Raw genomic sequence first — 22,760 nt, 5'->3', positions numbered from 1 at the left:
GGTCTGGCCACGGGCCCTGCCAGGGCTGGAATTGAAGAACTACAAACCCAGGTTGCTGAACTTCAGCGTGAATGATCAGAGCAGGCTGAGGCGTCCTGGGCCCATCCCAGCGGTACCATTTCAGATTGGGGGGGGTGGGAGGAGCAACTTTAACCATGATTCCGGGAGCTACTCAGGCACCTGAAAACGCTACATTTTTTTGGCAGGTAATAATTTAGAATTAGCAGACAGGAGAAAGAAAGAAATATCTAGATCTATATACAAACCCCAGTTAAACCCTCATTTTACATTTATATCTAAATTTAGAACAATCAGGAGTTAACACAGCAGGATATTCCCAACCCCAAGCCTTGAGGTAAAAGCATAAAAACGGCCAGATTGGGTCAGACCAATGGTCCGTCTAGCCCACTATCCTGCCTACTGTCGGAGGATAACGCCAGGTGCCCCAGGGGGAATGAACCGAACAGGGAATCATCAAGTGATCCAACCCCTTTCGCCCATTCCCAACTTCTGGCAAACAGAGCTATGTACTCCATCTTTGGATCTATCCTCCATGAATTTATCTACTTCTTTTTTTAACCCTGTTAACTCTTGGCCTTCACAACATCATCTGGCAAGAAGTTCCACAGGTTAACCGTGCATTGTGTGGAAAAATACTTCCTTTTGTTTGTTTTAAACCTGCTGCCTAGTAATTTCACTGGGTGACCCCTAGTTCTCATGTAATGTGAAGGAGTAAATAACACTTCCTTATTCACTGTCTCCTCACCCTTCAACATTTTATAGACCTCTATCATATTCCCACTTACTTGTATCTTTTCCAAGCTGAAGAATCCCAGTCTTTTTAATCTCTCCTCATACAGAAGCTGTTCCATCCCCTTAATCATTTCTGTTGCTCTTGTCTGTACATTTTCCAATTCCAATATATCTTTTTTTCAGATTGGCTGACCAGATCTGCACACAGTATTCGACGTGTGGGCATACTATTGATTTATATAGAGGCAATATGATATTTTCTGTCTTATTATCTATACCATTCTTGATGATTTCCAACATTCTGTTCCCTTTTTTGTCTGCCGCCGCCCATTGAATGGATGTTTTCAGAGAACTATCGACAGTGACTCCAAGAACTTTCTGGAGTGGTAACAGCTAATTTAGACCCCATCATTTTGTATGTGTAGCTGGGATTATGTTTTTCCAATGTGCATTACTTTGCATTTACTTACTTTTATCACTTTTGGAGTCTTAATACAAGAACTAATAACTTTAACCGGCAAATAAAATTCATGTAGAATATTTGCTCAATATCAATGTCCTTACCCTGTGCCACCAATCACTCTCAGACACCCACACACTTGTTTATTTTCATTTATATTGCCTTTTGGAAAATTATAAGCAAGCAAATATACACACTTTTAATTTGTGTATCTCATTTCTCATGAAAAAGTTATGAAGTAAAGCAGTTCAGTTTTCCAAAAAATATTATTCTAAAACATGGAATAACTAATACATTAGAGAGGGTCATTTTGGCACTAGTTTAAAAAAAAGGAAAAACCAAAAGCTTTAAAAGTGATCATTGGAAAGAAAATATTGCAATAGATTGGCCAACAACGGTTTCCCATCATCGGTTTCCCATCATCTCTACAACATCTGATGGTGTATTTCCAGTAGATTACAATATTATCACCTTTTTCCAATGGTGATGTGTTTTCTTTTCTTATTAAGTTACTCAGTAACTAGAAATAAAGTCTTAAATATTGTAATCTATTTATACGATGCATTTGATAGTTCTCCAGCACAAAAGAAACACCCTCGAGTTCAAGGAACTCCAGGTGTAAAGATTCAAAACATAAAAACCAATTTATAAGCTGAACTTGTATTTACAAAGGACTGATCTAAAAGCTGGTTTTAACCTCTGGAAACTGTTCAGTTTTATAATGTACTAGAGGAATCCTGAGTCTGTATCTACAGTGACCCAACTGAATGATTCTCAACGTGCCATAATGAAAATACAATCTGACACTAGTCGTGTTAAATGTTATCAAGAACATTTGGCCGCTAAGCAATGTCATATCTAGAGCACACTCAGATATTAAGGAAGTTAGGAAAGAGACCTGTTCCCAGGCTGTAACAACCTGGTACGATTAAGAGCCCTCCAGGAACTGTGAAAAAGTCCCCGGGTCCATAGACTAACAGAAGAAAGCAAACATTTGTATGTGCTGATGGAGACGCCGAGGTACAGACAATAACGTCCTCAGGTTTCCGTCAGGAGCGACTGAAAGGTCTCAGGGCAGCACCGAGGGTGACACTGGAAATAAAACCGCCCGGCTTTGTGGGGGAGACTCCTGGAGCTCAGCACTGGCCAGGTCCCTTCTCTGGGCCAAGGCTGGCCAGGCCCTGCCCTCCCCTGGCTCCCGTCCCACCAGCGGGGGAGCGAGGAGCTATTTCCCCACAGGAAGGGCTTTGAGTGCCCTCCGGTGCCGGGGCTGCGAGCGCTGCTGGGGGCTGGCAGGGGGGCTAATGGGCGCCCAGACTCTCAGCCACCCAGCTCCGGCCTGCTCCAGCGCCAGCTCCCAGCTCAGGCTGCTGCTCTCCCCTTAGCTCTGCTCTGCCCTGGCTCAACCAGCCCCAGCTCACACAGAGGACAGGCCCCCAGGGTCCTGATTGCCTCAAGGCCCTGTCAATCAAGCTGACCTGGAGCACTGCCCTCTCCCCATTGGCCCTGGGGATGGCAGTCTCAATATCCTGATTTCTCTTCCACCCTTCCCCTTTCTTTTCGTACCGGGAGAGGGCTGACCAAGAACCCACCCAACACATTTCAGTGAGGGGCATTTCCATGAGGAGCTGCGAGGAAATTTCCCATCACAACTAAGTTTGAATCCAAAGATTTTGTCCGTTTGTGGCCAAAGATTGGGTGACTTTTGGCCAAACTTGTTTTGTTTCCAGCTGACAGTTGTTCAGTTTCCAGGACATTGTCGCTGAAAATGCTTCACTTGTGAACTTAAACGATTTTCAGCTTTTGACTTTTTTTGCCTTAAAGTCGATTTGTTTTTTGACATTTCTGGCCAAAAATTGTTCTGTTTTTGGCCAAAACCATTACAAATCACAACTAGCTTAAACCCAGAGCTGTTGTCAAGCTCATTAGGAAGGTGATGGGAACCCCTGGAATGCTTCTGCCGGCCTGGTAGAATCCCTGCATTGCAGGACCGTGGTTCTTCTTCATGCCCAGCTCCCTCTGTTCCGCTCTGCGTTTAAACGGGGCTGAATGTGAGTGTCAATGGAACAAAGGAGGGAAAAGAACCAAAAACACCCTAGAGCTTTAGCCCTCCCCATGCCCAGCACTGCAAGGTACCAAGAACGTTGCAAAGGTTATTACGAGATCCGGTGGAGGTTGGCAATATTGTTGTAATGTTTACAGTGAAAAGTCGAGACGGGTCCTGTGACTTTCCCTAGGTCACGGAGCGATTGCTGGGGTTGGGAAGAGAAGCCAGGAGCCCTGGGTCGAAGCCCCGATCTAACCCAGTGGCTCTCAACCTTTCCAGAAGACTGTACCACTTTTCGGACTCTGATTTGGTTTGCGTACCCCCCAAAAACGATTTGCTTATACAAGGAGAAATTAAAAAAAAAAAAAGTCACAGCACCCTCTGACTGAAAAATTGCTGCCTTTTCTCTAATCCAGTGATTCTCAACCAAAGATCTGTGTACCCCTGGGGTTCCCAGAGGTCTTCCAGGGGGTGCATCAACTCATCTAGACATTTGGCTAGTTTTACAACAGGCCACATAAAAAGCCCCAGTGAAGTCAGTACAAACTAACATTTCATACAATGACGTGTTTACACTGCTCTCTAGACTGTCCGCTGAAATGCAAGTGCAATATTTTATTTACATCCCAATCGATGTATTTTATAATGCTGTGGTAACAACGAGAAAGGCAGCAATGTGTCAGTAATAGTGCGGCTGTGGCGCTTTGGGATTGTTATGTCTGATTTTGGGAACGAGTCATTTTTAAGTGAGGGGGAACTTGGGGGTACGCAAGACAAATCAGAGCCCTGAAAGGGGAACAGTTGTCTGGAAAGATTGAGAGTCAAACCCACAAAATCCTGCTCCCGGCTGAGAACAGGACCCCAGTATCCTTGCTCCTAGCCCCCTCCACTAACCCACTAGCCCCCATTCCCTCCCCAGAGTTGTGGAGAGAACCCAGGAGTCCTGACAACCAGTTTTAACTTACTTGACACCCCCCCACACTTCTCTACGGGACCCAGGAGTCCTGACCTGCAGGCCTCCTTCCTCCTGCATTAACTCACTAGACCCACACCCTTATGAAACCCAGATTTCCAAGGCCCACCCAACCCTACGCCACTGTGCCCCACTGTCCACTCTATAGAACCCAGGCGTCCTGGCTCCCGTCCCCACTTCTCTCACCACTGGATCCCGCTTCTCCCAAGGACAGGAGTAGGACGCAGGAGTCCTGCCCTTAAGCTAGATGTCATCAGGAACAGAACCCAGGAGTCCTGCTGCCCCGTTCCTTCCCTAAGACATGTGACTGGCTACCCCTCGTCGCCACCCCAAGCCTTCCAAGGGGAGTTGCTTTCACTCATTCCCCTCATTCGATTTCCCGGCAGGAAGGGAGGAGAATTTGTCAGTGTGCACAGACGCCCAATGTGCAGGGCTGGCGAGGGGACCAGGAACGTACAGACTCTGAAGTGTGCAGATCCGTTAAAGTTTCGATATTGCATCACAGCAGGTACCTGAGCCCTTCTATATAAAGAGGCAGAGAGCCAGGGGCAGCCCCGCTGTAACAGGAAGCAGGGAGAGCCTGGCACAGCTTTTCCACTCGCAGAATTAGCCACCGACTTCACCCAGGCAAACTTTACTCTAAGGAGCATTTGGTAAGTGATACCCCTCCATCTGCTTGTGCTCTAACCACAAGACCCTACTCCCCTTCTGCAGCCAAGGATAGAATCTGGGAGTCCTGGCTCCCAGTCACCCTGCTTTAACCCACCAAACCCTACTCTCCTCCTGGAACTGCAGGCAGAACCCAGGAGTCCTGGCTCCCTGTCCCTCCTGCTCTAACCACTAGACCCCACTCCCCTTCCAGAGCTAAGGCTAGAACCCAGGAGTCCTGGCTCCCAGCCCCACTCCTCCACCATATGACTGTTAATGGATGTTTGTATTGAGGACTGTTTGCAATGGCACGCTCTCACTTTAAGAGGGGTGAGGGGGAGAGAAAGTGGCTTCCTGGTCCTGCTGGCAGTCTTGGGGGCTCTGCAGGGAGACGTGGGACCAGATGCAGCCTGCAAAGAACCAGCCTAGAACAAAGTGGGCTGAGTTGTCTCTCGCTGCCATGGGCAGCTGCCTGGTTTGTCTCCCACTGTTTAGGGAGCAGCCTGCTTTCTCTCTCTCTTATTTATGTTCTTGTGGCTGATTGTTCTGGATGCCCAGAAACAGAGTCATCTTATGCTGCAACCTTCCAGCAGGAGCATTTCAGGTTTCTCTCTGACTTATCTGTGTGGGTGCCATAAACATACCAGCCACCAAGGGGTCAGAAGTGGGGCTACCTCAGAACTGTGCCAAACGGCTCAGTGGTTCCGCGCCCCTGTCGACTGGATCATGCATGTGCAACCTTTCTTCTGATCTCAGTTCAGCCCTTCTGTGATCAATCCTCCGGCCAGAGAATTGGCTGCATCCGAGACCCCAGCGCCGATCTACTGCTTCCCCATCACCATGGAGGCTTCTCTTGCTGTCTGCATCCTCGCTGCTCTCCTGGCTACGGGTGAGTGGGGTCTGTTCCTACAGGGGCTGATTCCCTAACTCCTTGAACTCCTCAGAGCAGCCTGTCAGGTAAAACCGTTAGTGAATGTAACCAAAAAGCAGCCACAGAATAACGGGGGCTGAGCTGGGGATGTCTGAGTGACAATGTCCAAGGAGGAAAGCCCCCATGGAAAGGAGTGAAACAATTCTGGAAATGGGAGGAAATATTTATTCTTTAAAGAACTGTGTCCTGACTGGGCACGTTTCAGAGCTGGCCAGAAACCAAGGATATTCCTGAAAGGGGATTTTCCCCACGAGTTTGTCTGAAAGGCAGCAGATCTGAATTTCACTAACGTGAGCTCAAGACAATATTAAAGGCATTTCTGCACGATCCCCAGCTGGGGTCAAAGGACCGTAACTCCACTGGTGTCAATGGGTGAGACCCACAATTAAATTCAAGAGAAAGTGAGGGTGCAAGGAAGGGATGAATCTAGACCCTCATGTTCTCTCTCCTTCTCCAGGGACCTGTCTGCAGTGTGAGGTTTGCACTGGATTTGGAAGCAACTGCACGGGCAGCATGCAGAACTGCACCGCTGGGCAAGACTCTTGTGGCATCTTCCTTACTGAAATCATAGTGGGTAGGTGAGATGGGCCCTAACCAACCTGGGTCAGGGAAGAGGCTGGGGAGCCAGGACTCCTGGGTTCTATTCTATGCCTTCCTCTGGGACGGGTGTGGGGTGGCTGGGTTCCAACAGGCAATGACTGGGAGCCAGGACTCCTGGGTTTCTATGCCAGTCGCTGTGGGGCTACCTCCCAATGGGGCTTAGCCTCAGCATTGCAAGCAGCGGGTCTCAAACAAAAGGCCCGGTCAGTCAGAGGGAATTCACGGTGTTTGCAGCTTGGAGAGTTCAAACACTGTCCTGGTGACGGTCGGACGTGCCGTCAGTACAGGCAGACACCCGTACCATGTGAAGAAGAGGTGCTAGGTGGAATACCACCACCACCGTGACGCGGTTGTGACTAACTGTATGAACTGAAGAGAACAAGTCTGCTCTAAGAAAGTGGCTCAGACATTTTTGCTAGCAGAGCACTTGTAAATATCGACTGGTCTCTTGGGTATATGGGAGGTAATCTCCCTCTCCCCCTCACCCGCCAACCTCCTCCCTGGCTGGGCTTTGTGCAGAGCTGGATCTGGTGGGCGTGTTCCCAGGGCGTCCCCTGGATCAGGTCCCACAGGTGATATTGGCAGGGGAACATTCAGTTTGTGAATCCCGCCCTGGGCTGGCTAAGGGGTGAGCAGGACACACGGCATCAGGATTTCGGCAGCCCTGCATGTACCACCTCCTGGAAACTTTGATAACTGACGCTTTCTTAGAGAAGACTTGTTCTCTTCAGTTCATACAGTTCGTCGCAACCGTGTCCCGTTGGTGGTATTCTTCCTGCCACCTCTTCTTCTTTCCACGCTCCGGGTGTCTGCCTTTACTGACACAGCACGTCACCAGGACAGCATCGGAACTGTCCAAATTGCAAACACTGCGGATTTCCTGTGACTGCCTGGACTTTATGGGCCGGAGATCCTGGGCCCCCAGGCTTAGGCGGCAGCCGAGTGGGGAGCTGGGGGATCTAAGCACTGGATTTAGGTGCTGGAATCACTTTGTCTAGCCCTGCGGGACCTTGGGTAAGTTACTTCCCCTCCCTGTGCCTCCGTTTCTCTGTAGGTAGAGGAAGGATAATTGCACATGGGCGTCATTGTAAAAAGAGCATCAGTGGGGTGTGAGTGGAAGGGGAATAAATCTGTCTTCTCCTCTTGTGCAGTGGGAATTGAGTCCCAGAGGATTCTCAAGGCCTGTGTGCCGTCGAGTCAATGTGAAGCCGGCCTCATCTCTGTGAATTTTGGGAACATAGTGACATCAAGGACGAACATCACCTGCTGCGTGGGAGACGCCTGCAAAACAGTCCATGTTACACGTAAATCTCCCCATGTCCGCCTCTCATCCTCGATCCCCCTGCACCTCCCGATGCCTGGAACCTGCCCCATGTTAACTTCCTGAGACTGATTCTCCCGCCCTGAATAACACTGAGACCCTGGGTATGTGGAGGTTAGTGGGTGGAGCTCACCAGGTGTGAACCCGGCTGACCCCACCTGGGGCAGGATCCAGGGCTCCCTGCTGCAAACCCCTCCCCCGTCCCTGCTAACCCCGGCGTCCCCGGCGCTACAGCTCCCCCTGCAGGGGGTGCCCAGGGCTGAGCTGTGCAGCCCCCAGCTGCTCTCCCTCCCCCGACGCCTCCTGGGGCTCGTCCCCCGAGCTGACTGCGTTTGCTCTGCTTCGTCCCAGTGCCCCCGGCTGACACCACACCCAACGGCCGGCGCTGCCCGAGCTGCTTCGCTCTGGACACTGAGCAGTGCCATGAAGGGACCTTAGAGTGTGCTGGATCTGAGACCCAATGTATTGACGCCACTGGGGCTATAATGTTTGGTAACGTCTCTTCATTTATTGTGGGATTATTTTTCCTTTGCTGTGTTCCCCCCGTCGGGCAGAAGCGAGACGCTGGGTGGGGGCCGTTAGGGAAAGGTGTCGGCTGTAGATCAGGACACCTGGGTTCTGTTCCCAGCACTGGCCTCTGGTGAGACCTTGGGTCAGTGTCTTCCCCTCCCTGGGCCTCTGGTTCTCCTCCCATGTGTTGCCTGTCTGTAGTTTAGACTCTTCGTGGCAGGGTCCGGTTTAGTCCTGGGAGACCCGTCATGCCGGGCACTGCGCAGACTCACAAGGAAGCTAAGGGACCCGTTCTGTGCTGGGCACTAATAACTCATAGGGAGCTATAGTCTGTGCCCCAAAGAGCCTGCAATCTCTGTAGGCTGAGTGGGGATCATTCTCCCCATTTAAGAGGTGGGGAAACTGAGGCACAGAGCACTGCTGTGACTTGCCCAAGGTCACACAGGAAGGCTGTGGCAGGGCTGGGAACTGACCCTAGTTTGTCCAGTCCCATCACGTTGCCTTAGCTCACTGCAAAACCACCCGTTTTAGAGATCCAACCAGAACTGAGCTGCTGCTTTGTAGAGGAGCCGTGGGGCTAATACAGGCCAGGTGTTGTCGGTGGGCTCTAGACTGGGGCTGCAAGTGACTTGGTCAAGGACACACAGTGAGTCTGAGTCGGAGGGGGGCGGCCATCCAGAGACAGACAGGCTGGGGGGGGCAGAGAAAATGAGTAGATGGAGGCTGCGTGGGGGGGGGAGTTTGGATGGGCCCTGAGGAGGGGGAGTCTGTTGTGTCCTGCTCCAGCTTGAGGAATGGAGCTGCTCCCCTGACAACCACCTGCTTCCCCTTCCCCTCCCCACGCAGGTCGCAGCCCAATACCGATCGTCATGAAGGGCTGCGTTTCCGAGTCCATGTGCCACCACTTAAATGAGACTTCGTCGGCCTTCGCAAGGATCAATTTGAATCTAACCAGAGAGAAATGCACTCAGCCCTCCGTTGTGGTGGGCGGGGCACCAGGAGCAGCCGGGCTCCTCCCGGCCCTCGCTGGGCTCCTCCTGCTGACGCTTCTCTCCTGATTCCCCACCCAGTGCAACGAGCCACACGGCACTGAAATCCACCCTGCAGCCTGCGTTAGCCGCTCTCCCCCCCCTGCAGGGGTTCTCGGCTCCCGGACGGACTCACCTCCCTTGATGTTGTTGCACTGCATAAAACGAACCTGAGACCAAACTCTTTGGATTTATTTATTTAAATGGGGAAAAATGTGATTCTCGTGGGTGGTGCCGTCAAGAAGCCTGTTAAGAACAGAAGAGCGGCCACAGCTAGTCCAGTGTCCTGTCTCCGACAGCGGCACAACCAGAACTTCAGGGGCAGTGCCCAGCAAATGGCAATTTAGGAGAGACCCACCCCAACTTCTCCTCCCGGCTTCTGGCAGTCACAGGTTTAGGGACACCCAGAGCAGGGGGTTGTGTCCCTGACCATCTTGGCTAATTGCCATTGATGGCCCCATCCTCCAGGAAATGATCTAGTTCTTTTCTGGACCCTGCTATACTTTTGCCCATGCCCACATCCCCTGGCAAGGAGTTCCACAGGTTAATTGTGCACCGTGGGGAAAAGCACAGCCCCTTGTTTGTATGAAACCTGCTGCCTGTTGGCTTCATTGGGTGACCCCTGGTTCTGGTGCTGTGGCACAGGGGAAATAGCAGTTCTCTGGTCACTTTCCCCACCCCATGGCATGATTTTCTAGCCTTCCATCATATCCCCCCTGAGTCGTCTCTTTGCCAAGCTGAACGGCCCTAATCTTTTTAATCTCGCCTCCTGTGGGCGCAGTTCCGCGCCCTCAGATCAGGCTTAGAACGACCCCAGTGGGAAATTAGGCAGCGCCGTGTCCCGGGCACCAGGCCGGGGGGTCTGGAACGGCTCGGAATGAAGTTCAGACAGGCCCCTCCTGCCGTGACCCGCCTTGGGCCAGACCCTCACCAGGGCCAGTCTCTGACTTCGGGGCGTTCAGCCCCCTGTTCACACCGTGAGCTCCCCAGGGAGCCTGCCTGAATCGTACCCCTGTGAAAGCCCCCCCGCCCCCCCTAGTGCCCTGCCCCCCAACGTCGCCGTCAGCAGTGACTCCGCCAGCGGGTGACACAAACGGGTTATTAGTTGTTGGGATCACGGTGTAGAACAGAGCTTGTCAGCAAAGTCCATCTCGGGGGGACCCAGAGCCCTGGGCTCCCCCCACCCCAATTCCCAAACCAGGAGACCACTCAGCGTCCAGCAGCCCACCCTCCATCACACCCAGGTGCCCGGCCTCCCCCTTCCTCTGCTCCCAGCTCCTCCGGCTGGCTCCTGCCGAGGATGGGCCCCGGCCATGTTGCCAGGATACAGTGTCCAGCCATTGTCTGGGCCCAGGCAGCTAGAGGACCTGGCGATCCCACCTGCCCTCTAGGGATCTCTGCACAATCACACACCCCTGTCCAGTATCAGAGGGGTAGCCGTGTTAGTCTGGTTCTGTAAAAGCAGCAAAGAATCCTGTGGCACCTTATAGACTAACAGATGTTTTGCAGCATGAGCTTTCGTGGGTGAATACCCACTTCGTCGGATGCAAGTAATGGAAATTTCCAGGGGCAGGTAAATATAAGCAAGCCAGAAGCAAGCTAGAGATAACGAGGTTAGATCAATCAGGGAGGATGAGGCCCTGTTCTAGCAGTTGAGGTGTGAAAACCAAGGGAGGAGAAACTGGTTCTGTAGTTGGCAAGCCATTCACAGTCTTTGTTTAATCCTGAGCTGATGGTGTCAAATTTGCAAATGAACTGAAGCTCAGCAGTTTCTGAGCAGTCCTCGCCCACAGACAACCTGCCAACCTGAAGCATATTCTCACCAGTAACTGCACACCGCACCTAGTAACTCTAGCTCAGGAACCAACCCATGCAACAAACCTCGATGCCAACTCTGCCCACATATCTACACCAGCAACACCATCACAGGACCTAACCAGATCAGCCACACCATCACCGGTTCATTCACCTGCACGTCCACCAATGTAATATATGCCATCATATGCCAGCAATGCCCCTCTGCTATGTACATCGGAAAACTGGACAGTCTCTAAGGAAAAGGATAAATGGACACAAATCAGATATTAGGAATGGCAATATACAAAAACCTGTAGGAGAACACTTCAACCTCCCTGGCCACACTATAGCAGATCTCAAGGTGGCCATCCTGCAGCAAAAAAACTTTAGGACCAGACTCCAAAGAGAAACTGCTGAGCTCCAGTTCATCTGCAAATTTGACACCATCAGTTTAGGATTAAACAAAGACTGTGAATGGCTTGCCAACTACAGAACCAGTTTCTCCTCCCTTGGTTTTCACACCTCAACTGCTAGAACAGGGCCTCATCCTCCCTGATTGATCTAACCTCGTTATCTCTAGCTTGCTTCTTGCTTGCATATATACCTGCCCCTGGAAATTTCCACCACTTGCATCCGAAGAAGTGGGTATTCACCCACGAAAGCTCATGCTGCAAAACGTCTGTTAGTCTATAAGGTGCCACAGGATTCTTTGCTGCTTCTACACCCCTGTCCCACCACCTAGATACTGGTGCAACGCACAGGGTAAACTGAGGCACACACCGGCTTCAGACATAACATTAAGAAAATTCCCACCTTGGCACGCACAGGCTGGGAGCTACAGGGGAGAACGTCAGTTCAGCCTCCAGCGGGGGTGCAAACCCTTTGGGACCTGTCGAAGGAGCCATGGTACGAAACAGACGTGCTGGAGCCAGGGACCCAGCTGTGGGGCTGTCCTGTGGGATTCTGGGGCCGGGCAATAAGAAGGGGACGTTCCCAGAGAGCCTGTATCACGGTGAGATGCATGGGACACTCTGGGGTGCTGCGACACGTCTGTTTCGCCTTAGCCCCACTCCCTGAGCCCCCCTGCTCCGTTTCAATCTGCCTTGCGGCGGGTCCGCAGTTCATCAGAGCCTTTTGTGCAGGGCCGGCCTTACCCACGCGCCAGCTGCGCAGGGCGCCAGGAAATTGCCCCAGCGGCCAGCCCGATCCCCCAGCTGAGCTACCCAGGAAAGCTGCCCCCTCCCCTGCTCCGCCTCGTCCCCATGGCCCCCACCCCCCACTCCACCCCGTCCCCAAAGCCCTGCCCCTGCTCTGCCCCAGCCCTGCCCCCACTCCACCCCTTCCCCTGAGCTATGCGTCCCCGTGGGTGCTGGGGGGCGGTTTCCCCCTGCCCTCAAGTCCCAAGGCTGGGAGCCAGGGGAGCAGAGTAGAGCAGGCTGGGGCCAGGTCGCTCCACTTCCCGCTGTTAGGCCTGAATGAAGATATAGCAGACAAAACAGGTATACCAACCTGACTGAAGTCAGGCTAACAGAGGTTTCTGGGTAATCCCAGAGTGGAAAAATACTGAGAAGCAGCATTGTCTCACAAAGCCCTGGAAAAAGTGAGATAAACCAGGGGTTGCATTCCTGGCATAGTACCAGCAGTGCAGTGTTAGGAACAGTGTTTGAAGAACTGATAAGAAACTCTAGCATCCCACAGTTCAGATTCTAACTCCCTGGTTGAGTTCTAGGCTTGTTTAAAACTCCCCTGTATTCCTAACTTTTGGTGCTTGTTAAGATATTATTAAATAATCTGTAGTTGTAGACATAAAGTCTAGGCATGTGTGTATATTAAAAGTGTCTAGTTTCAAGTTGTTAGACAAAGGGGGGGTGGGCTGCTCAAGTGAATGGTGTATGACGTAATAAAACTGTCTGTACAGGCTAATACTAAGTTGTAAAGGGGGGCTGGTTCTCTCTCTGGAGACGAGCTGCTCTCTATTGACGCGTGCACTTGTCAATAAAGAGCTTTTGATCGGACCTTGCTGGTGTTGCCTGTCTCTCTGCGGTCAGACAACGAACTTCGCTGTCGGGGTTAGAGTCCCTGGCACCGCCGCCCCGTGAGTGGGGGTCGGGGCCGCCCTGCAATCACCGGGCAGCAGGATGTGGAGCAACCTAGCCCCATCCCCCTCCACTGGGAGGCGGTTTCCCCCCTGGCCCCCAAGCCTGCTCCTGTCCTCCTGCGGAGGCCTGGGGCCAGCCCGCCCCCCGGCAGAGGCCTGGGGCCGGGGCCAGCCCCCTCCTCCTACAGGGGGCTTGCGTAGGGCACCAAAATGCCTAGGGAGGGCCCTGCTTTTGTGTGCTGTCCATCCATCTCGGCTTGGCTCTTCCAACCTGCCTCTGAGCCTCCACCGTGAAGTTTAACACCCTGGTTCTTTGAGAGTTTTTGGATTTCCTCCAACCAAACCGGCTCAGCCTGGCCTCCCTCCGCTGTTCATTGGTGCCAGCATAACGTTCTGCTTTCCAGCCTGGTCAGGATCTGCTTTTACTTTCACTTTGCTGGGCATTGGCCTAGCACAGACCTGCACATCTGTAGACCCTCTAGCTCAGGGCTGGGCTTACGGTCCCAGTGGTTGCAGGTTCGATTCCACCCAGTAATGACACACGCAGGAGGGCTGCTCCGTCCAAAGAGACAGCAGCACCAGTCTGAAAAAGCACCTGCCACTTAACCTCTGCGGGAGGGGAGAGAGTTCAAATATTTGATTATTATTGTCGGGCCTAGGACCCCCCCAGGGCTAGGTGCGATACATTGTGATTGCTATTTATTAGGTGTATTACGGTAGCCCCCAGGCACCCCAGTCATGGCCCATGACGCCACTGCGCTAGGTGCTGTACATCATTAATGCCATTTATCAGGTGTCTCCAGCCTATCACGGTGACCTTTGACCCAGTCACCTCATCCTCCTCAGGGTCCTACCTGTCCAGAATAGCTAACGGGAACTGGGGATCTCTCCCGACCAGGAGATATAAAGGAGCATGACCTGTCCACGAATGGGTGTGGCCGTTGTCGGCCAAGCCCAGCTCAGGGAGATGTTCCTGCCAGGCCCACAGCTCTTCAGGTGGGAGTGTCCGGAGCAGGCCATGCAGGGTCCGGTGAAACCTCTCGCACTGAGCATTTCCTGGAAGGTGACAGAGTGTCGTTTGGCTTTTGGCTATGCCGGACGGTTTGCACAGTTCAGGTATTGCCTCTGACTGAAAATTCCTCCCACACAATGGCGTCAGCCTGCAAAAAGCTGAATCATTCATACACATAACTGGCCCAGGTGGCTACAGACGCCACCTTGTTACTGTGATTTTGCACAGGAGAACAAAGGGGTTTCCGCCCACAAGAGAGAGAATATAAAAGACCCTGGACGCCTCTCCAATTTTGTCTTAGCTGGCTCAGAAGAGAGCCTCTCCGCCCTAAAGAGATGCCTGAAAGAAAAGGAACAAAAGAAAGTAACTACGGGGGGGTGTGAGTGGTTGCTGGACCCAGACTAGGAAGGAGTCTAGTCTGTGAAAGAAGCTTATTGGAACATCTCAGAGGGTGAGATTTACCAGCATTTAGTTTCCTACTGTATTAGGCTTAGACTTGTGTGGTTTTGTTTTATTTAGCTTGACAATTTAATTTTGTTCTATCTACTATTACGTGGAACCACTTAAATGATCCAGTTACTATCCAAAGCACCTTGTTTATATAGTGATCTTCCTTCACTGGGACCAATGAGTTTCGCATCGTCAAGCTGTGATCAATTGTTGTTTGACGAGGGCTTGTTTTCTTAAATTGTCCTTCTCATCCTTTATCATGTTCTCTCATCAGTCTTTCAGAGAGTTACCCAAGGCTGATTGTGATCACAGCTTTCTTGTGCCTGTTGAGAGGTGCCTGCCCCAGCTTTTAGAGTCATCAATCTGCCCTCCTCTGACATCTCAACTGGGGCAGGTTGCAATCTCCTGGCGCCTTTACGTCAGTTCTTGATTCCTCCCTAGAAGATCTGGTCTGGTGATGCCCTTCACACTTATCTTCTAACACACACATTCCTCATTCCCACACAAAACAGGATTGATTTACACGGAGCATTTGAACAGGAACATCAAATTGCAATGCAGGAGAAAACAATCCGGGAATCCTTTTACTTATTTCAAAATGCTAATTTTAAACCTACAACAAAGACGTGACCCTAAAGGTCTGTTACTGCCTTGAAATCAGCTCCAGACACAAGATTCTGGCTGATGCATCTTTGCCAATGGCCCACTAGGCCGTTCCTTCCTGCTTTCAGAGAGGGTGGCTGGCAGAATATGGTCAAATCATACATCAATACATTTAATTCATGCTATGTTATTATTCTTTATCCTTCATTCTAAATTATACAAATTACAAACATAAAAACCTGCTACTACAACTCGACTATGACCCACTTTCCAGACTGTAGAACCCAGGCGTCCAGACTCCCACCCCCACTTCTCTCACCATTGGATCCTGCTTCTCCCAAGGACAGGAGTGGGACCGAAGGGTCCTGCCCTTAATCGACATGGCACCAGGAACAGAACCCAGGAGTCCGGCCGCCCTGTCCCTTGTTTGACCCCCCATTGCCATCCCACACCTTTTTAGGGGACTTGGTATCGCTCATTCCTATAATTCGATTTCCCGGCAGGAAGGAAGGAGGATTTGTCAGTGTGCACAGATGCCTAAGGGGTGGGCAGGGCTGGTGAGAGGAATAGAAACTTATAGACTCTCCCAGGCGAAGTGAGCAGACCCATGTAAGTTCCTCTATTACATCACAGCAGGTACCTGAGCCCTTCTATAAAAAGAGACAGAGCCAGCCCCAGTGTGACAGGGCGGAACGAGAGACAGGTGCAGCTTTTCCGCTCTGAGGAGTCAGCCACCCGCTTCACGCCAGGCAAACTTTAAGGAGCGTTTGGTAAGTGATACCCCTCTGGTCTGTTGGTGCTCTAACCATGAGACCCCCTCTCCTCCCCTCCCCGAGCTGAGGAGAAAACCCAGGAGTCCTGGCTTGCACCGTGCCCCCTCTCTGACCCTCAGTCCCCTCCCAGAGCTGGGGAGAGAACCCAGGAGTCCTGGCTTGCACCCTGCCCCCTCTCTGACCCCCACTCCCCTCCCAGAGCTGGGGATAGAACCCAGCCCCACGCCTCCACCCTATGAATGCTGATGAAGGCAAGAGCCAGCATACAAATGGGGCAGCTGGCGGGTGCAGCGGGGTCGTATAAAAAAGGCAAATATTGTTGCACTCCAGTTCTCTTCCCAGCGAGTCTAAACAGCTGCCTGAGACTGAGGGGAGGTGGGGTGAGAGAGCCGCCCGCTGCTGCACCGGAGAGGTGACTCCCTGACTCCCGTGTAGACACTTGGACTGCTTCAGCCAGGACCAGGAAATCAGCTCTGCCCCCGCCCTTACCAGGGAGCATGGGGCAGAACAGAGACTGAGGGTGGCTAAGCTCCCAGCTAAATGTGGGGAAACTGAGGCAGCTGCAGAGCACTGGCAACGCTGCGACACCCGCCAAAGGTGGGAAGTGTCCAAGCGCAGTGTACGGGGTGGGGGAGGGAGAGGGCAGAGGTAGCTGCTGTCAGGAGGGAGTGGGAATTTCTTACCCCAGCCTGTGGCCGCCTGATGGTCTGTGGCAACACGAATGACGTCAAGCGGGTGTGGAAGGTGCCACTGCTGTGTGATGTGGGGCGGGGTCAGTACAATTCCTCCTCCCCCTGGGGCATCTGGGGTGATGGTGCAGGGCCGCAGACCCTGATCTCTGGGGAGTGGGACACAGAAGGAATTTGGCTCTGCACAAGGGCTAAGGGGTCGCCCTGGCCTGGGACCTGGGATCCCTACGCTGTGCGTGGCTGAGAGCTGCTTTGCAGGGGGCTGGACGTCGTGTCTCAAGGACGGATCACACTGGCAAGCTATCGCTTTAAAAGTGGGGGCGGGGGAGTCTGTGGGGTTTCCTGGGTCTCCTGGCAGTCTAGGGAGCTCTGCAGGGAAGTGTGGGACCAGAGGAAGTTTGTAATGAAACAGCCTAGAACAAGGTGGCCTGAGTTATAGCTTGTTGCCATAGTGAGCAGCCTGTTTTGTCTCCCTCTTGTTTGTGGTTCTTGTGTAGGCTTGTTCTGGATCCCCGGAAACAGTCACCTTAAACCGCAACCTTCCAGCAGGAGTATTTCTGGTTTGTCTCTGACTTCTCTGGGTGGATGACACGAGCACACCAGCCACGAAGGGGTCAGGGTTTTGGCTACCTCAGAACTGAGGATACCCCCACCCCGTCGACCAGCTCATGCATGTCCAATCTCTCTTCTGATCTCAGTTCAGACCATCTGTGATAAATCCCCCAGCCGGAGATTTGGCTGCATCACAGATCCCAGCGTCGATCTACTGCTTCCCCATCGCCATGGAGGCTTCTCTTGTCGTCTGCACCCTCGCTGCTCTCCTGGCTACGGGTGAGTGGGGTCTGTTCCTACAGGGGCTGATTTCCTCACTTCTCCAACGTCCCAGCAGCTCAGAGCCACCTGCCGGGTGAAACTCTTCATGAGCGAACCCGAAACGCAGCCACAGGATAATGGGGGCTGAGCTGGGGCGTCTGAGTGACAACGTCGGAGGAGGAGGGGGCTGGAATTCACAAAGTCCCCGTGACAGCGAGTGCAGCAATTGTGGAAAAGGGAGGAAATATTTACAGTTTAAATCACTAGAACGGGGCAGGTTTCAGAGCTGGCCAGAGGCCAAGGGCATTTCGAACGGGGATTGTCTGTTGTGTGACAGGCAGCGGAGCTGAATTTCAGCAGCCGGAGCTCAAGGCAACATGAAGGGCCAGTGAATGTGATCCCCAGCCGGTGTCAGGGGGGCGCAGCTGCACTGGAGTCAGTGGGGCAGGGCCCAGCTGGTGTCAGGGGGGCGCAGCTGCTCTGGAGTCAGTGGGGCAGGGCCCAGCCGGTGTCAGGGGGGCGCAGCTGCACTGGAGTCAGTGGGGCAGGGCCCAGCCGGTGTCAGGGGGGCCCAGCTGCACTGGAGTCAGTGGGGCCGGGCCCAGCCGGTGTCAGGGGGGCGCAGCTGCACTGGAGTCAGTGGGGCAGGACCCAGCCGGTGTCAGGGGGGTGCAGCTGCACTGGAGTTAGTGGAGCAGGGCCCAGCCGGTGTCAGGGGGGCGCAGCTGCACTGGAGTCGATGGCAGGTGGGACGCGGCCCTTGCTGCAGCGCACTGGAGAGCGACACCAGCTCACACCCGCTGGGGATCAATCTGGGGTTTGGGAGGTGGGAAAACCCCCTGGGGAACTAAAATCTGCAGCAAAATCCAGGGAGACGCAGCCACAGATCAGTGTGAAATGTCTGTAGTCAGCTGGGACCATTGACAACACTGATGAGGAACCCCAGGGCGCCGTACCCGGTGCTTCCCCGCCGAGCCCAGGGGAAGGCGAGGGAGGGACAAATCCAGATGGCTCCTGTTCTCTCTCCGGCTCCAGGGGCCTGTCTGCAGTGTGAGGTTTGCTTCGGCCTAGCAACCAGCTGCACAGGCGACCTAGAGACCTGCGCGGCCGGGGAAGACTCCTGTGGCGTCGCTCTGACAGAATCCACACTGGGTAGGTGAGATCGGGGTTAATTTGTCATGGGAGAGGTGCTGGGGCTGAAGCATTTTTTTTCACTTTCATAACTGACGCAGCGAGACCAGAGGTGCCGCCGGGGCTCAGAACAGCGCGAGATGGACCCTGAGCAACGTGGGTCAGGGAACAGGCTGGGGAGCCAGGACGCCTGGGTCCTCTCCTAGTCCCAGCTCCGGGAAGGCAGTGGGGTGGGTGGGTCTGAGCAGCGGATAAGGAGCCAGGACGCCTGCATTCTATGCCAGACCCTGGCGACCAGCTCAATTGCAATGCCGAGCTCCCAGGCGACTAACCAGCCCCGATCTCCCCCCTCCTACGGTTGTGCCTGGCCCCCTGGCCTCTGGGTGGGTCTCTCTGTCTCCCCGTTGAAGCCGCCCCACATTGTTTGAAATAGTTAAACATTCCCTGGAACTTGATTCCCCCGCGTCCACACGGAGCATCCTCCCCACTGGGCTCCTGGGGTCCCAGGGGCCACTCCCCGCTCACAACTCCTCCCCCCGGCTGGGCTTTGTGCGGGGCCAGATCCGGTGGGCGTGCTCCGGGGGCGTCCCCTGGATCTGGCCCTGCAGGTGAGATCGGCAGGGGAACGCCTAGTCTGGGAAGCCCACCAGGGCTAAGGGGTGAGCCAGACGCACAGTGTCAGGATTTCGGTGGCCCTGCACGCACCCCCTGTTGGAAACTTTGGCAACGAAAGGACTTTATGGGCAGGAGATTTGGGGCCCCAGGGTTACGCGGCAGCTGAGTGGGGAGCTGGGGCAGGGACATTTGGTGCCTGCTGATAGTGGAGGGGGGCACAATTTAAATGTTCACCCCCACTATAGCTTGAGCCACGGCCCCTCCAAACACCCCCCCTTACCCTCTGCATCCCCCCCCCAGCTCTCAGCTGTTTGCTGCCAGTCCTCCCCCCGGCAGCAGCTTCCGGCTCACTGGCTCCAGCAGCTGCTGTGCAGGGAGTGGAGCGAGCGGGGCCAGAAAATCAGGCCTACCGCCCCCATCCCCGTCCCGTGTGTCGCCTCTGTACTGGTGGTTATAAACGCTGGATTTAGGTGCTGAAATCGCCCTGTGGGACTGCAGCTGACTCACTTTCCCCTCTTCATGCCTCAGTTTCCCCCGGGTAGAGGAAGGCTAGTGGCACAGGGCCGTCGCGGTGAAGAGGGCGTCAATGGGGTGGGAGTGGGAGGGGAATAAATCTCCGTTTTCTCCTCCTGTGCAGCGGGAATTAAGACCCAGAGCATTCTCAAGGGCTGTATGCCGTCGAGTCAATGTAAAGCCGGCCCCGTCTCTGTGAATTTTGGGCAGGGAATGAGAACACAGACAAGCTTTGCCTGCTGCGTGGGAGACGCCTGCAGAACAACCACCGTTACTGGTAAATCTCCCCAGCTCCGCCTTGCCTCCCCCATCCCCGGCACCTCCTGCCCCACGTTAACTTTCTGAGACTGGTCCTCCTGCCCTGCAGGGGGCGCCCCTTGGACTAACACTCAGCCCCTGGGTGGGTGGAGCTTAGTGGGTGGAGCTCACCAGGGGTGTGAACCCAGCTGACCCCAGCCGGGGTGAGGTCCAGGGGTCCCTGCTGCCCCCGGCCTCCCCGGAGCTACAGCTCCCCCTGCAGGGGGCACCCAGGGCTGAGCTGTGCAGCCCCCAGCTGCTCTCCCGGCCCCGATGCCTCCTGGGGCTCGTCCCCCGAGCTGACTGCGTTTGCTCCGCTTCGTCCCAGTGCCCCCGGCTGACACCACACCCAACGGCCGGCGCTGCCCAGCCTGCGTCGCTGTGTTTGCTGATCAGTGCAGCGAGAAGACCATACAGTGCACGGGCGACGAGACCCGATGTGTCGACATCGTCGAGACCCTAACAGCTGGTAACCGCCGTTCATTTCTTCTGGGCTTATTTTTCCTTTGTTGTTTTATCCCCCGTCGGGCAGAAGCGAGACGCTGGGTGGGGGCCGCTAGGGAAAGGTATCGGCTGCAGATCAGGACACCTGGGTCCTATTCCCAGCATTGGGCCAGTGTCTTTCCCTCCCTTTGTGTCTGGTTCTCCTCCCGTCCATTACCTGTGTGTAGTTTAGTCTCTAAGCTCTCCGTGGTAGGACTGACTCAGTCTTGAGAGCCCCTGTCGTGCCAGGTGCTTCACAGATCCCCCACCCAGATCGGGGGCCCCTTTTCTGAAAGATGCTGAAGGACTCCCAGCAGGATACCGTTCCTGCCCTCCAAAGAGGCTGCAATCAGAAGAGGCAAAATAAGGATCGTTCTCCACCTTTTAAAGATGGGGAAACTGAGGAACAGAGCGGTGCCGTGACTTGCCCAAGGTCACACAGGAAGGCTGTGTCAGGCCTGGGAATTAAAACTAGTTTTGCAGAGCCCTATCATGATGCCGTCAATCACTATGAAGCCACCCTGCTTAGAGATCCCACCGCTGCCACCAGCACTGAGCTGCTGCTTTGCTAGATGAGTGATGTAGCTAATTCTGGCCAGATCCAATACGGGTTTCATTGGTGGGCTCTAGATCAGGGCTCCAAGTGACCTGTTCAAGGACACACAGCGAGTCTGCATCAGAGCGGAGGAGAAGGGAGAGGCCATCCAGGGTCAGACAGGCTGGGAGAGGTGGGGGGCAGATGGCGAGATAGAGGCTGTGGGGGAGTCTGAAGGGGCCCTGAGGATTGGGGGGACCATTGTCTCCTAGTCCAGCTCAAGGAGTGGAGCTGCTCCCCTGACAACTGCCTGTCCCCTCCCCCCCACAGGTGGAAATCCAGTGCAGATGGTCATGAAGGGCTGCGCTTCCGAGTCCGTCTGCGCCCAGATAAAATTGGGTTCGTCGACCTTCGCAGGGCTCAGTGCTGATCTAACCACGGCCAAATGCACAGTGGCCTCCGGCGCGGTGGAGGTGGCACCAGGGCCAGGCGGGCTCCTGCTGCTGAAGCTTCGCTCCTGATTCCCCACCGGGTGCAATGGCCACAGCGCCCTGAAAAACACCCCTGCAGCCTGCGTTAGCCGCAGTCCCACCCAAGGGTTCTCGGTTCCCCGGATGGAGTCAAGCCCCTTGATATTGCTGCACTGAATGAAACAAACTGTAGAGCAAAGTCTTTGGAATTTATTTCTTTCTTTCAATGGAGAAAAATTTAATTCTCGTCATTGGTGCCGACAAGAAGCCAGTTAAGAACAGAAGCGTGGCCACACCGGGTCAGGTGAATGTTGCAGCTAGTCCGGCATCCCGTGTCTGACAGTGGCCACCATCAAAGCACATGGCAATTTGGGACAGAGCCACCCCTGACTTCCCCTCCTGGCTTCTGGCAGTCAGAGGATTACAGGCACTCTGAGCACGGGGTTATGTCCCTAACCATCTTGGCTAATAGCCATTGATGGACCTCGCCTCCAGGAACTCATCTAATTCTCTTTTCAACCCACTTATACTTTTGTCCATCACCACATCCCCTGGCAAGGAGTTCCACAGGTTAACTGTGCATTGTGGGGAAAAGTGTGACCACTTGTTCATATTGAAACTTCTGCCTGTTTATTTCATTGGGTGACCCCTGGTTTTGGTGCTGTGGCACAGGGGAAATAGCAGTTCTCTGGTCACTTTCTCCACCCCATGGCATGATTTTCTAGCCCTTTGTCGCACCCCCCCCCCTCTTTGTCGTCTCTTGGCCCTAATCTTTCTAGTCTCGCCTCATACGGAAGCCGTTCCGTGCCCTAAGATTAGGCTCTTAAAGCAGGAAACACACACTGGGGGTTACACAGCTCAGGAGAACATCACTTCAGCCTCCAACAGGGACTGGGAGCCAGGACTCCTGGGTTCTATCTCTGGCTCTGGGAGGAGACAGGCGTCTAGAGGATAGAGCAGGAATAGCTGGGAGCAAGGACTCCTGGGTTCTATCTCTGGCTCTGGGAGGAGAGGGGTGTCTAGTGGTTAGAGCAGGAATAGCTGGGAGTCAGCTATTCCTCCTGGGTTCTCCTGGGTTCCGTACAGAAAGGTCTGGGGGTCTGGTGGCTGTCACCCCTCCCCCTCCCCACAGCACGGTGCCCACGGCCCGCCTGCTGCATCTGACTACAGTGAGGCCCAGCGCAGGGTGTGAGCCGGCTCCCACTTCCAT

General features: G+C 53.9%; 2 protein-coding genes across 2 annotated transcripts; both read left to right on the top strand.

Annotated features, from left to right (window-relative positions):
- Positions 1-5,649: 5,649 nt before the first annotated feature.
- Positions 5,650-9,352, top strand: LOC120390004 (phospholipase A2 inhibitor subunit gamma B-like). The gene is made up of 5 exons (XM_039512194.1): positions 5,650-5,770; positions 6,270-6,386; positions 7,564-7,716; positions 8,085-8,225; positions 9,090-9,352. Exons 1-5 carry the CDS (start codon positions 5,722-5,724, stop codon positions 9,299-9,301), a joined length of 672 nt encoding a protein of 223 aa, XP_039368128.1. The 5' UTR covers positions 5,650-5,721; the 3' UTR covers positions 9,302-9,352.
- Positions 9,353-17,460: 8,108 nt separating this feature from the next.
- Positions 17,461-21,601, top strand: LOC120390106 (phospholipase A2 inhibitor and Ly6/PLAUR domain-containing protein-like). The gene is made up of 5 exons (XM_039512418.1): positions 17,461-17,524; positions 18,542-18,658; positions 19,890-20,042; positions 20,391-20,531; positions 21,411-21,601. The coding sequence occupies exons 1-5, from the start codon at positions 17,476-17,478 to the stop codon at positions 21,599-21,601; spliced, it is 651 nt and encodes a 216-aa protein (XP_039368352.1). The 5' UTR covers positions 17,461-17,475.
- Positions 21,602-22,760: the final 1,159 nt, after the last annotated feature.

The sequence above is a fragment of the Mauremys reevesii genome, linkage group 24 (assembly GCF_016161935.1).
Source record: "Mauremys reevesii isolate NIE-2019 linkage group 24, ASM1616193v1, whole genome shotgun sequence".
In the NCBI taxonomy this organism is placed as follows: Eukaryota; Metazoa; Chordata; order Testudines; family Geoemydidae; genus Mauremys; species Mauremys reevesii.
The sequence above is the reverse complement of the archived record's forward strand: the minus strand, read 5'-3'. Positions and strand labels throughout refer to the sequence as shown.

Coding starts and splice junctions, on each gene's coding strand:
- LOC120390004 (XM_039512194.1), top strand. CDS start 5,722: ATGGAGGCTTCTCTTGCTGTCTGCATCCTCGCTGCTCTCCTGGCTACG. Junction 5,771..6,269: donor CGCTGCTCTCCTGGCTACGG/GTGAGTGGGGTC, acceptor CTCCTTCTCCAG/GGACCTGTCTGCAGTGTGAG. Junction 7,717..8,084: donor CAAAACAGTCCATGTTACAC/GTAAATCTCCCC, acceptor GCTTCGTCCCAG/TGCCCCCGGCTGACACCACA.
- LOC120390106 (XM_039512418.1), top strand. CDS start 17,476: ATGGAGGCTTCTCTTGTCGTCTGCACCCTCGCTGCTCTCCTGGCTACG. Junction 18,659..19,889: donor TCTGACAGAATCCACACTGG/GTAGGTGAGATC, acceptor CCTCCTGTGCAG/CGGGAATTAAGACCCAGAGC. Junction 20,532..21,410: donor CGTCGAGACCCTAACAGCTG/GTAACCGCCGTT, acceptor TCCCCCCCACAG/GTGGAAATCCAGTGCAGATG.